Source organism: Ascaphus truei, chromosome 16, assembly GCF_040206685.1.
Source record: "Ascaphus truei isolate aAscTru1 chromosome 16, aAscTru1.hap1, whole genome shotgun sequence".
Lineage (NCBI taxonomy): Eukaryota > Metazoa > Chordata > Amphibia > Anura > Ascaphidae > Ascaphus > Ascaphus truei.
This window is the reverse complement of record NC_134498.1, coordinates 41,006,770-41,019,117: the sequence shown is the minus strand read 5'-3', so window position 1 is coordinate 41,019,117 and position 12,348 is coordinate 41,006,770. Positions and strand designations below refer to the sequence as shown.

The 12,348-nt window shown below is 40.9% G+C and overlaps 1 protein-coding gene and 1 long non-coding RNA gene across 5 annotated transcripts in view; one reads left to right on the top strand and one right to left on the bottom strand.

Moving 5' to 3' along the window:
- The window catches only part of FMR1 (fragile X messenger ribonucleoprotein 1), a 19,267-nt gene extending 7,918 nt beyond the window's left edge, over window positions 1-11,349 (bottom strand). Inside the window, exons 1-10 of one of the 4 annotated variants that reach the window (XM_075573277.1) lie at window positions 10,908-11,349; window positions 9,350-9,402; window positions 8,421-8,514; window positions 8,269-8,301; window positions 6,679-6,750; window positions 6,297-6,445; window positions 5,110-5,203; window positions 1,670-1,786; window positions 283-453; window positions 126-204 (exon numbers count right to left, since the gene is read on the bottom strand). In XM_075573277.1, coding sequence (XP_075429392.1) covers window positions 126-204; window positions 283-453; window positions 1,670-1,786; window positions 5,110-5,203; window positions 6,297-6,445; window positions 6,679-6,750; window positions 8,269-8,301; window positions 8,421-8,514; window positions 9,350-9,402; window positions 10,908-10,958 — 913 coding nt within the window. In that variant the 5' untranslated portion in view covers window positions 10,959-11,349. The other 3 variants (XM_075573278.1, XM_075573280.1, XM_075573279.1) reach the window with 3 other exon arrangements.
- The window catches only part of LOC142467506 (uncharacterized), a 14,088-nt gene continuing 12,650 nt past the window's right edge, over window positions 10,911-12,348 (top strand). The window contains exon 1 of the long non-coding RNA XR_012788410.1: window positions 10,911-11,953. This is a non-coding gene — a long non-coding RNA (uncharacterized LOC142467506). The remainder of the gene's footprint in view (window positions 11,954-12,348) is intronic.

The following is a 12,348-nucleotide window of genomic DNA, read 5'->3' as shown; positions in this document are numbered from 1 at the left end:
TAAAACCTGACCTGTTGGGGGGGGGGGTGCTTTGAGGACTGGAGTTGAGCACCACTGTTCTAATGTACAATAACCACATGATGCATTATAACAGCTAAAAGGTGAAGATAAAGAATATGACATACCTACTAAATTTCGAGGAACTTGTATCACATCTTCAGCAAATTCCAGATAGGTTCTGGCTTTCTTTACAGCATCTTTGTCCTAAAATAGAACGCTTCAGTATCAATATGACCATGTATTTAAAGCTCAGAGACCAAAACTAAGTGTTACAATTCTTACCTCTCCATAGATATGAAATGTGCATGTATCTTCATCCAAATCAATTGCAGTTACACCCACGACTTTTCTGGCCTGTTGAATGTTCGCTCCATGAGTACCAATAGCAAGACCCATAAGATCTTCTCGCACAACAAACTGCTCATGAAATCTGGACGCCAGCTGCCTTGAGCTCTAAATACAAAAATAGAATATTTTTCAGTCAACATGTCTCGATGCATGAGAAACCACTGATACTTTGTATACCCAAGGAGCCCATCATACATTGTGAGACTTTAATGCCACTCTTGTTGACTTATTATTGTATCTCAATTATCGACATATGAATGTTCAGATTACAAAATGAGTACTTTCTACTTGCTGGTAAGCTCTTGCAGTTGCCAGTAAAATACTAATATATTCTGCTATCAACAATATGCTGAATATTTCCCTTCATTTAACTATGAAAAACAATTCAAATATGTTTTTAACACATTCAAAAGTCACGGGGAATTTTAACTTAAGTTTCAATTTGAAAGACATTTTATCTTCGTCTCGCAGCGCCTTTTGACGAACTACATGTATGCAGATGTAGCAAGACACTGTTCTTGTGGCCGTGGAAAAAAAATACGTCAACCCGCGGCCACAAGATTTGCGGAAGGATTACCGCTGCGGGGGAAAGGGGGATGGGAACACGTGCTTTTGAATGGGCCCCCGCAGCGTTCATCCTTTGCTTGAATGGGAGAAAAATACCGATACTCACCTTCCAGATGAGTTGCGTAGCCGTATCCCTGTCTCTGCATGAATCGGTGGCCCCGCTGGTAAAATGCCGGACTGCAATTCCATCCCGCTGAATTATGTAGATGTCTTTATATGGGGCTCTACATCATGAGGGGGAGGCTGGACAGGACAACACTGTTCAGCCCCCTTGATAAATATTGCCTCCCACACATTATGTAGACCTGCATCTACATCCAGGAGGAAAGAATTACAGCCCTGTATCTTACCAGCGGTGCAGGGACATGAAACCAGGCAGAAAGACGGGGATACAGCTTCAGATAGCTGCATAGCTCACCTGGAAGGTATCAGTATTGCTCTCCCTGCCGATGGCCCAAAAGGATTAACACTGCAGGGTCTCATTCAGAAGCATGGAACCCCGCAGAGTTAATCCTCCTGGACAGCTTACTGTCCTTGGGCCGTGAGAGCTGTAGCCGCACCAGAGTAGTGTAAATTGTGGCAGAGGACAGTACGTCTTGCTACATCTGTATTACCACTAAAATATATCGTAATCCAAGAATGCTACATTAAAAAAAAGGCTACTTATAAATGCTTTAAAATAAATAAAAAATGTTTAAAATACCAATAATGGGTATAAAACAAACTTAAAAATGGATACAAAAAAGAAACATACTTCAAGTTGTTTGCTGGCTTCTTCATTTCTCAACATCAGGGACAGTTTAGTACGAAGACTTCGGAAATGCATGTCACTCAGCATGGATGCCCGCTTTAAAGTAACTTCATTGATGGACTGCGTAAAAAGGGGAAGCGGTTTCCACAACATTCGCAGGAAATACAAACAGAAAGAACTTTGACAGACTAGTCTGAAAAGATGGCTTACATGCTATCACATATTAGAACTCGATATGGAGAACAAGGTATGAATACGGACTAGAATCTTAAACATTTTCTGGAATGATTAAATTGCTCTTAACCTATCTGCTTCCATTGTTTCTATAGACAATTTTAGTATAGACACGATTGATGATTCTTAATATCTTCATATACCATAGCTATTATGGTCATTTTTTGACCTATATGCAAGGTTTGATGATGTATGTCTTATATTCCTGTTCATTAAATGGATATATGCCTATGGGAAAGATTTCAGTTATTCTCTGCAATATATGGAATATAATTTATATGGTCACTCATAGGAATTACAATTCTGATCTGATATAGTTTTTGGCTGGGTCTATAGTTGCTCTTTATTTCATTTGTGTTTATACCAAAAGAAGGTCAGAAACATTGTTTATATATGTTAATAAACATTTGCTATTCAATAAGCTATTGCATTCACTGGATAGTATGTATGTATATAAAAAAGTTCTCATACTCTGTAGAATTTTTTCCTTCAACTCTTATGTTACTGCTCATCAATAATGAACAATTGTCTATGCATTGTTTGAGTATCAAGAGGACATGTGATTATACAGTAGATCTGTTTTTCATTATTTGATTATATATTGTTGATTGATATTGTCAGTCAAGTGAGTCAACAAATATTTATATACATACATCTTTTCAAAAATGTATTTGTCAAATTTTGATCAATTAAGTTTGAATACATATTTTTTTTTTTCATTAGTCATGATATTTTTAACAAGTCATCTTGATTCATGGTCGTTCTGGTCAAAATGATCAGGGTATAGATATATTCATGTTTTCATTCCATTCAGCAGGTTCCTTTATTTGTTCAATTTGTTGTTGCTTTTAATTTCAGATTATAACATTCACTATGAGTGATCTATGGTTATTGTCGTTTTTAGTATTTCTGACATGTGATTAATTCCTTCTCCCACAAGGGGTCGCTGCAGACTGTGTACTGAGTGTCGACGGCTGGGCTCACCCCAGATTACCATAGACATCACGCTATGCGCGTTACATTGTTTCCGGTTTCGGGAAAGTATTTAAATTGTAACAACCATATCAATGATAAGACACTCTTTGAAAAAAGCGCTACTATAGCACGAAACGCGTCAGAGTGTGCATCTGTACACCTCCATGTTTGCCCATTAATAAAACTTATTTTTTAACCACTGGAATTGCTTAGCCCCTGATTTTTTGAAACGCTGTGCTCTGTTTTTTTCTCCGTTTGGATTTCCCTCTTCTCACTATTTGGCTAGATGCACGCATCTCAGGACAGTACTGTATACACCAGAATCGTGAGTAATACTATCTTGTATATGGAGATGAATATGATGTTCTAGGGGGATCAGCCTATCAAAAGGAACTATTGAAATCACAGTTTTCAATAAAAACGACAGCGGCTGCCTCATTAAAACTCCATATACAGAGATTTTACACCCCACCAATGAGCTCTTCAATCAAGTTTATTTTCTAACTCACTGGTGTTACAAATATCTGCCTGTTCTCAAATAAGATACTAACACGTGTTGATACAATTACCAATCCTTAACTCAGATACACTGATACTTGAGACTGTCTCTATTGCTTGCTGTAGATATGGAGCATGATAAATTAAGTTGCTATGACAATAAGGATTATGGAATAGTTAAGCCCTTCATTTAAAAAAAAAAAATATTTAAAGAGAAAATGGGTTAGGTAGATTACAGTATCTATTCTTTTTAACGCTCTGAAGATCTAGAAACATTTAACTACATAAAGATATTTCGCATAATAGACCAACAGTTCACTCATTTGTAATTAGGAAGCAGCAAATGCTAATTATGCATGAGGTGACATTTCAAAAACAAATCATAACAACCAGTGGAACATTCTGAGTAAGAAGTCAAGTTCAGAATAATTAGTTAATTACTAAAATCTTAGGTTCTATAGTTAATTGTTTTAAAGAATAATGAAAAACCAAAAAAACTGACAGCAGAGCAGGTCTATTTCAGGGGTGGCGAATCTTTGGCCTGCAACAGCATTTGGAATGACTCACGTGAAACCGGAAGGAAAGGGACAAAATGAAAACCTTAAAATTAAATAATACGTCATGGGAAACTTATGACTATCAACATAAATTTGTTTTGCGAGCAGATGTTTTCGGCAATTATTTTTCAACAAAGTTAAGTAGAGCTCTGTATTGACAGACGCGCATGTGGGCGCCGTCTGCTTCTGTTCTCAATCTTGGAAATCAATCTGAATATTGAGAAACTTGCCTGAAATGCAAGTTCAGAAATCCGATTGTAAAATGTCTCAATCGGATTCTTCTTTTTATTTACTTATTAGGATTTCAAGTTTCTTCTCAATAAAAAAAAAAAAAAAAAAAAAAGATTTGCAATACTTGAATCTTTTCATGATCCTTGTTTACTTTTGACATTTAGATTACGTTTAGCAATTAAGTTAAACTGTAACTGCATGTATGGGGCAGTAGGACAGCCCCCCCCCCCCCCCAAAAAAATATTTGCCCATTTATTATTGGCACTACTGCAGAAAAGGTTGGCCGATCCTGGGCTATTTAGTCCGCCTATTTTGCCCATTCCCTTAGCTGCTTGAAAATCAGGGACTATTTAGCAACATTGTTGCTACAGATGCAGCGGCCGTTATTCGAACATTTCACACGTTGAAACATGCGTTATACCGCGTGGTGGTCCGAGATGTTCTGCTGCAGACGTAAAGGCCCATCGGGGTCTGTAAGCGATGCGCAGTAAGAGATAGGCTGAATCAGTCACTAACTGCGCGTCTCTCAGGCGATCGCGGGGGGTTTTTATTAAAATTGTAACACTACAGTATTTGTAGCAGGGAGTCTCCGGGGCTGAACCGCATTGATTTCAGGTCCGGGGACCCCCTACCCCCCCCTACTTCCCGAAATACAGGCCCCTTTATCCCCATGTTAAAATCCTGTGGGCCACGTAACCGTTGGATCTAAACAAAGCAGAGGGATACCGGCACTCCATAACCGGGCCTGTATCTCGGAAAGTAGGGTGTCCCCGTTGATAAAATCAACTTTGTTCAGCTCAGGAGACCCCCTGCTAACGTACACAATAAATACAAATTTAAGCTTCTTTACCTTAGCAGCTACCCACTAAGGTAATAATTTTGTATTTGGGGGCACCTTCATTGTACACCTTAGTTCACAGAAAGGACTCAACTTTGCACATTACTTACCAAAATTACAAGCTGACAATTTTCTGAATCGTAAGTTACTGAAAATGCGCCAACTGCCTTTTTGAAATCTTTATGTGCAGATTCCTTAGCACACCTAAAATGGAAGATCACAAATTTGTGCATAGCTCAAAAAGAAAAATGAAACAAAAAACTTAAAATACAGGAAAGTAATGTTGGAGGAAAAAAGTAGTATGCAGGTGAACGAAATATAAAGTACTTACAATAATTAATAAAGCAGTAATGTTTGATTTAATGCGAATTCTCTGCAACAGCCCTTCCAGAGCTTTCAAAATACCCTCTATGCGGACTTCCATCAGTCCCTGTCAGCAGATGACGTGTTGCCCTTTTTGCCGAAGTGACCAATATCAGCTAGCCTTTGTTTTGGCAATCTGTATAGCACAGTCTGGCAACAAAAAGGCACCCACAAGTAACAGCTATTAACCTTATGAGTGTCCCCAGACACAGCTACTATGGCTGTTGGGTCTGGCACTCCCTAGTGCTCATGAAGTAAACGTCACGTCCAAAATAAATAAATATATGGTGGCTCGTGGTATGGGAAATCAAGTTTAAGCCCAAAGGCACGATATACGAGGATGAGGAATGGAAGGAGGATGGCTCCTTCCCTTTAGCTTTGTCATCAGTGAAGCGGTCAAGTGGTGGTAGCACTAAAGAGGCTGTAGCAACCAAAGGCTAAAATACATTTACGATGCTGTATTTTGTGTTGGTGTTTTGGTGGCATTTATTTGATAAAAGGCGGGCTTTACACATGCTGCCCATTTTCATATGCCCATGCCACTCTGAGGGGGTTAGGGGACAATATACCAGGCGGAATGGGACATTCGTTCGTGGCCGTTTCGCTGCAACCAAATAACCATAGGCGTTCAGCCGCAGACGGACTTCCCCTTCCAGCGGCTGCTTCTAAGCCAAAATGTACTAGTTTTAAAATAAGTGGGTTTTAGGGTACAGCACTTACCATAGCGGCAAAGCTGCAGACGCACCAACATGTCCCTATGGCGGGGCGAGTCAGTCACGGCGAAGTGCCGTCGGTCACTTGGTCGTAGCAAAAACGGCCTCGACCGTTAACATGTTTCACAAGTTACAGGCATAGATTTGAGACCACACAGTGCTCCTCTGAGAAGATGCACATCGGCTGTGATGAGCTTTTATGAACTAGCAAACATGCTTACATTTGTTGCAAGTCTTCGGGCACTTCCAACTTGACCTTGTGAAATGTGTTTTTTGTTGCAGGCTTGTTGGGATTCACGGATCGCAGTCGTTCTATGGTGACAATCTCGTTGTATGTAGCATCACAAGCTGCGTATTCTATAACGTAAAACTGATACACATATTTAATGAAAAAAAAAAAATCATCTTCTTAAGAAACGTAAGGACTTTTGTCTGTAACCGCAATCAGTATTCTGTCAATTATGCTAAAATTAGGATTAGTTCATTTACTGCTTAAGCACGGGTTGGTCTTTCCCATTACAAGCTATGATTTTCATGTGCAAAAAAAAAAAAATGTAATAATCATTTGAACAAAAAAAAAAAAAAAAAAAGACATATTCCTACCTCACCCTTTATCATTCTGACTTTAGCAAGCCACCAGCAACATGGCTCTTTTTCATTTGCTCTGGAATAAACCTGAAAAAAAATAGTAAAAATATTTGTTACAAAACAGTTATCCGGTTTATACAAGTAGTACAATCAACACATTAGTCCCTGTGTTGTCTGGTTCAAGACTGCAATACATTGCACACTGTCCCTCCCCAGAAACACATGAAAAAAACTTACTTTTTTTTAATCAAGTAACAAAACACATACATACATTACATCTCCACAAACACTAGAGTACTAAAATCCTAAATATAGATGCCTTTTTAGACTATTATGTGTTACCCCAACCCCAGGTTGGTTTACTTTTAAACATACTTTATTGGCCATGTTCGGCTTGAGAATGTATCATCAGAATGTACAGGTGTAGGTACATTTCTCAAAAGGTAGATATTTGCCACTTAGAAATTCTTAACATTCGTGATAATGGTTTTTACGTGTTCACTATAAGACCCTAACTTTGTGGTCAGAAGTGCAATAAAGTCAAGGATCTTTACACATGATTTAAAATATAAGTAAAAAAATTCATCCATGCACAAAGAACAGGCATATTAACAATTACTACTAAATGATCAACAAATACATTTGCATTGTATTATTCTATTCCCTGTGTCAAACAGGAATAGCATTTTTTTTCCTGCCAAAGCGCAACCCCCCCCCCCCCCCAAAAAACAAAAAACAAAAAAACAAACAAAGCACAACTTGTGGCAAAGAGATAACATGCTATTACAAAGACAAAATAACTTCAGAAAACCAATGCTCTTCGTGATCTTTTGGGCTGGAATTCGAGCCAAACAAGCAGTGTTTACAGTTTAGCGCAACTGAAGGGCCATTCAAGTATTTCAGCACGTGAGTAAAAGTGGTTCAAGATTTTAAGTAGGTGTGGACAAAAATGTTTTGTTTTTTTTAAACTTGGTGGGCAGACAGGACTTGGGGAATTGAGAGGGGGTTTACAAAGACAATTCCCCCTCCCCTAGAACACTGTCGTAAATTAAAAGCAGGGGTGGGGAAAGTCCGGAAGCGGTTAGTCCTATCCCCTGCTCTTAATTCTTTCCCTCTTCCCACTCCCCACACTGAGCGGCACAGAGCTGACGGACCTGCCAGTCCCCACCGCAGCCGGTTGTATGGTGCCCAATCATGCTTCGTAGTCACGCTAGCAAAGCAGAACAGGGCACAAAGCAGCAGCACTGGCGCCAGGGACAACATTTTAGGCACCTGATTTTTCCCACCCGTGACAGTGGGATGGTTTATTATTTAATCTTGTATGAATATAGATATATTAATAAAATGTAACCTCCTCAAAGAGATATCCACTTAACACATTAAACATGCCACAGACATTAGTTCACTTGGTTGGAAAAAGGGCTGCCCCTTCAACCGTTCTATTAGCAACTTTAATATTATACTATTGAAGCGGAAAGAAAACAAAAAAACAAATATAGAGGGTACCTTCCAAGGACAATATAGTTTTCAATTATAAAGGGTACATGTTTGATCTTCAGAAAACAATACTTTTTTTTCTTCCAACTAGCAGTCCTCACAACTTACCATGAAATCATCTTCGCCTTTCACCCTCAAAAACTAAAAAGAATAAACGAAAAGAAGAATTAATTATCTACGTTTTAGATATTTGTACGTTACAGGCATGAGAGGACAAGAATGTTGCATGCACTGAAAGTAACAATTAATGAGGAACTTACCTCTACTTCATCACTTTCATTTATGTCTTTATTACAACCCGAAGGAGGCGGAAATCTTATATCGTGGAATGGGATCTGTCGCTCAGGCTGCCAGCTGCAAACACAAGCCCATCATACGGTTGTCCAGCACAATAGGTATGAACATATATTTAACACCTGACCTGCACTGTAATCGGTTAAGCTAGAACAAAGAAGCATCTCAAACAGTGACTGGCGTCGATGTGTGCATGATTTTAAGCTTTTTAATTATGTAAACAACACAGTGCTAAAACCATCAGTGTAAAAGGCAAGTGACAGAAGCAGAGTTCTTCTTGACAACCAATGTATTACAGCTGGCTGTCATAGTGCGAGATAACAAGGCTTAGTGTTTCAAGTAGTATTTTCTGGAATAAAGTTCTACAGTATATAAAAAAACATTATTTATTATTGCCAAGAAGCAAGTATTTAACTGTTGCATGATGTAGGAGCAAGTAAAAATAAGTGTACAGCTAGAGAAAGGGAACTAGCCATACACTCAATGAAAACCTAGGAAATATTATACATTTAGTGTACCGTAGGTACCAGTTTACATTGCGTTTACCATGACAGGATTAGCCGACTTAAATCATTCTTTGAAGACAAGATGCAACTAAATTACTATTGTTAAAGAGGATGAAAGTGTACAAGTTCACTAATAAATTACAAGTCAATTTGGGAGGAGCACAGTGTTTTTGTATTTATTTTCCATTCATGTTTCAGCTCACCATATTTGCAAGGTAAATGTAAAAAAAAAATATTTCAAAATAGAAGTGCAGGATTTTGCTAAATAGCCATTCAACACATTAGAAATGTTACAGTACACTTTGGCTCTAGGAGGAACTACATATTCAAATACATGTTTTTTTTTTCTTAGTACATCTGGATTCAATTCATATAAATCAGGTACTTACTTATTTTCGAAAGCAACACTTATGGAATCTTCATGTACATCTTTTACAAATGCCTACAAGAGAAGGAAACATTGCCTTAAGAAAAAGAATAATATATATATATATATATATATATATATATATATATATATATATATCTCACCACCACCACACACCACACACACCTTTAGTATATAGGTAGATCTTTTGAAGGACAAAGCTTAACATGATTATTACCATTCACCACCTCAACAAAACAAATAAAAAATAAGACGCAATCATTTTACACTCCTTTACAAACACAAAAATTAAGCAGGGTTGTGTGTGACTAGATAAACCTATTCAACCTAAGAAACATGCTCATCCTTACTCTAGATCTCAACTACAGCAACAGTACCAACCAGTGCTGGGAGAAAGCAAATGTTACAATACACTGAATAAAGCCACAAAAGGATCCCACTATTTGCCCCACATCACCTTGCCCAGTAAAGAGATTGCAGGACATAACCACAAATCACAAAAAAAAAAAAAAAAAAAAAAAAAAGGGGGGAAGGATGAGGAATTGTATTAAAGAAAAAATGTATACGGAGTCTCCGCCTGTAAGCTCTCCGGGGCAGGGATCTCCTTTCCTATGGTCTGCCCTTGCTTGTTGCACTTCATTGCAGAATAATTCCCTGCGCTATATAAAGATATACACACACAGCAGTGATAATTTAATCTGGCCTGTAACTGTTACATACGCCTACAATATATATATATATCATTAACTGTGCATGCAATGTCTTGTATATAATGTATACCCTGCTACTTGTAACTATGTATTTGTAATCATGTATTATTTGTCATCTTAACTCTATGCCCAGGACATACTTGAAAACGAGGTAACTCAATGTATTACTTCCTGGTAAAACATTTTATAAATAAGAATAAAAAATAAAATAAATATAAATTGGGAGAGCAGAGCAGATGTCTCCAGCTAGTGGAGAAAGTAAGGGCCTGTCTGGGCCGGGATTGCTGCGGGCTGGGTGGAGGAAGGAAGGTCTCTGTCTGGGCCCGGGGGATGCTGCAGGCTGGGGGCAGGTGGAAAGCTGCAGGAAGATAGCTCTGATACTCAGGGAGGTGGAGGACGGAAGGGCCTGTCTGGGCCAGGGGATGCTGCAGAGTGCTGGTGGAAAGCTGCAGGAAGATGGCTCTGATACTCAGGGAGGTGGAGGACGGAAGGGCCTGTCTGGGCCAGGGAATGCTGCAGGCTGGGTGGAGGAAGACAGGGCCTGCCTGGGCCCGGGGATGCTGCAGACTGCTGGCAGCAGGTGGAAAACTGCAGGAAGATGGCTCCGATACTCAGGCGAGAGGTGATGGAGGAGGGGGAGGGATGGGATTTGAATGGAGGGGATGGGTTATGAATGGAGGGGGATGGGATATATATGTGTGTGGAGAAGTTTGCCAGTCATTACCCGCCGGGTGATGGCTGAGGGGAGGCAGACGCAGGCCCCCACCCGTCTCCCAGCCGGGAGTGACCCCCTGTGCTCTGCAGCCCCCCCCCCTCCTCACCTTGTAGAAGGCCGCCCCCCCATCTCACCTTGTAGAAGGCCCCGTTGGAGCCCCGCGCCTCCACCAGCAGCTCCTCCATGGTTACTCGGTGACTCCGAGCGGATTAACCCCCCCTCCCGGCGCGCGGGGAGAGAGGGGGTGGTGTATGGGGGGAGGCGGCCCTCCTTCTCCCTCTAGTCAGTGGCCGGAGCGCAGCATGAAGCCTCCCCCTCCCTCCTCTGTCAGGACGGGCCACCTCACCTCCTCCCCCCCGCAGGAAATGAAACCGAAACGGGGCCCGCGTCTGGCGCAAGGATTCCCCCTCCTCCAATGTAAACATTAAAAAAGACCACCCCTGTCACGTGACGGAGGCCGCGACTTCACCCCCGCCCCCCCCATTCACAAACGGCTCTCTAAACTCCTTTGAGGAGGAGGGGCCAAGCGAAGACGGACAGTCAGCAACCAACGGGCGGCCAGGGAAAGAGCCTGGAGGAGGCGGGCCCAACCAGGGAAGGGAAGAAGCGCGCGCTACTGCCGCCGTTATTTATTTCCTCGAGCTGCGGAATGACGACAGAGCAAGACGACGACACGCCCCCTACGTGCTCAGTCGGGTTGTTATGGAGATGGAGGAGCGGACATGATGGGTGGGACAGATGAGCAGGGTTTTGGGTGATAAGGAACCCTCCATGTAACCTCTCCACCCCCTCCCCCTGAATTTGGGACCATTCTGTCCGTGTGGGATACGGGAAGCTGACATTTAAGCGAGGCCCTCGTGTGAAGGCGCCTGCCATTGTTGTCTGTCGAGATCATTTTCACCAATGGGGTACTATATATATATTAAATTAAGACATTGATCTATCTGAGCCTGTAGCTAGCTGAAGGTGGGGCAGGGGCTCAGCTGCCATACCACAGGGAGAACGATGCACATAAAGATAGGTGCAGGGGACGTGTCTGAGCCTAATAGTAAGGAAATCCCTCTTCAGAGACCTCACAGAGTAAATATGGGCCTGCCAGACCCTCCAAACACTGGGAACATGAAAATCCATATTATGCTACGAGACCGATGGAAAAATGAAGATGTACGGTTACAATGATGTGAGTGGCTCCTATAAAGGCTAATGTAATACATTCAATATATTATGTGCTAAAGATCAGTTCACCACTAAAATATATATTTCTTGGGTTCATTTGTATATACCAATACATACTTACAAGTAATAATTTTCATGTATCTCACTGATGGTTTATAAAATCAGTCATTGAATTAGCTGAAGGTTTTGAGGATTAACCAGTAACACACACTCGGTGGAGCACTTCACAGCTCCCACACACTGGCAGGCACAGGTACTTCCGGTTTTAAAGGGACTCCTGGGGACACAGTATGTTTGTGTAATGCCTCTAATTTACCTCAGACTAACACCTTTTGCTGTGGCGGGGGCCTGAGTCCTCTGTACGTTTCCCACACGTGGCTGTGTCAGACAAAATGGAGG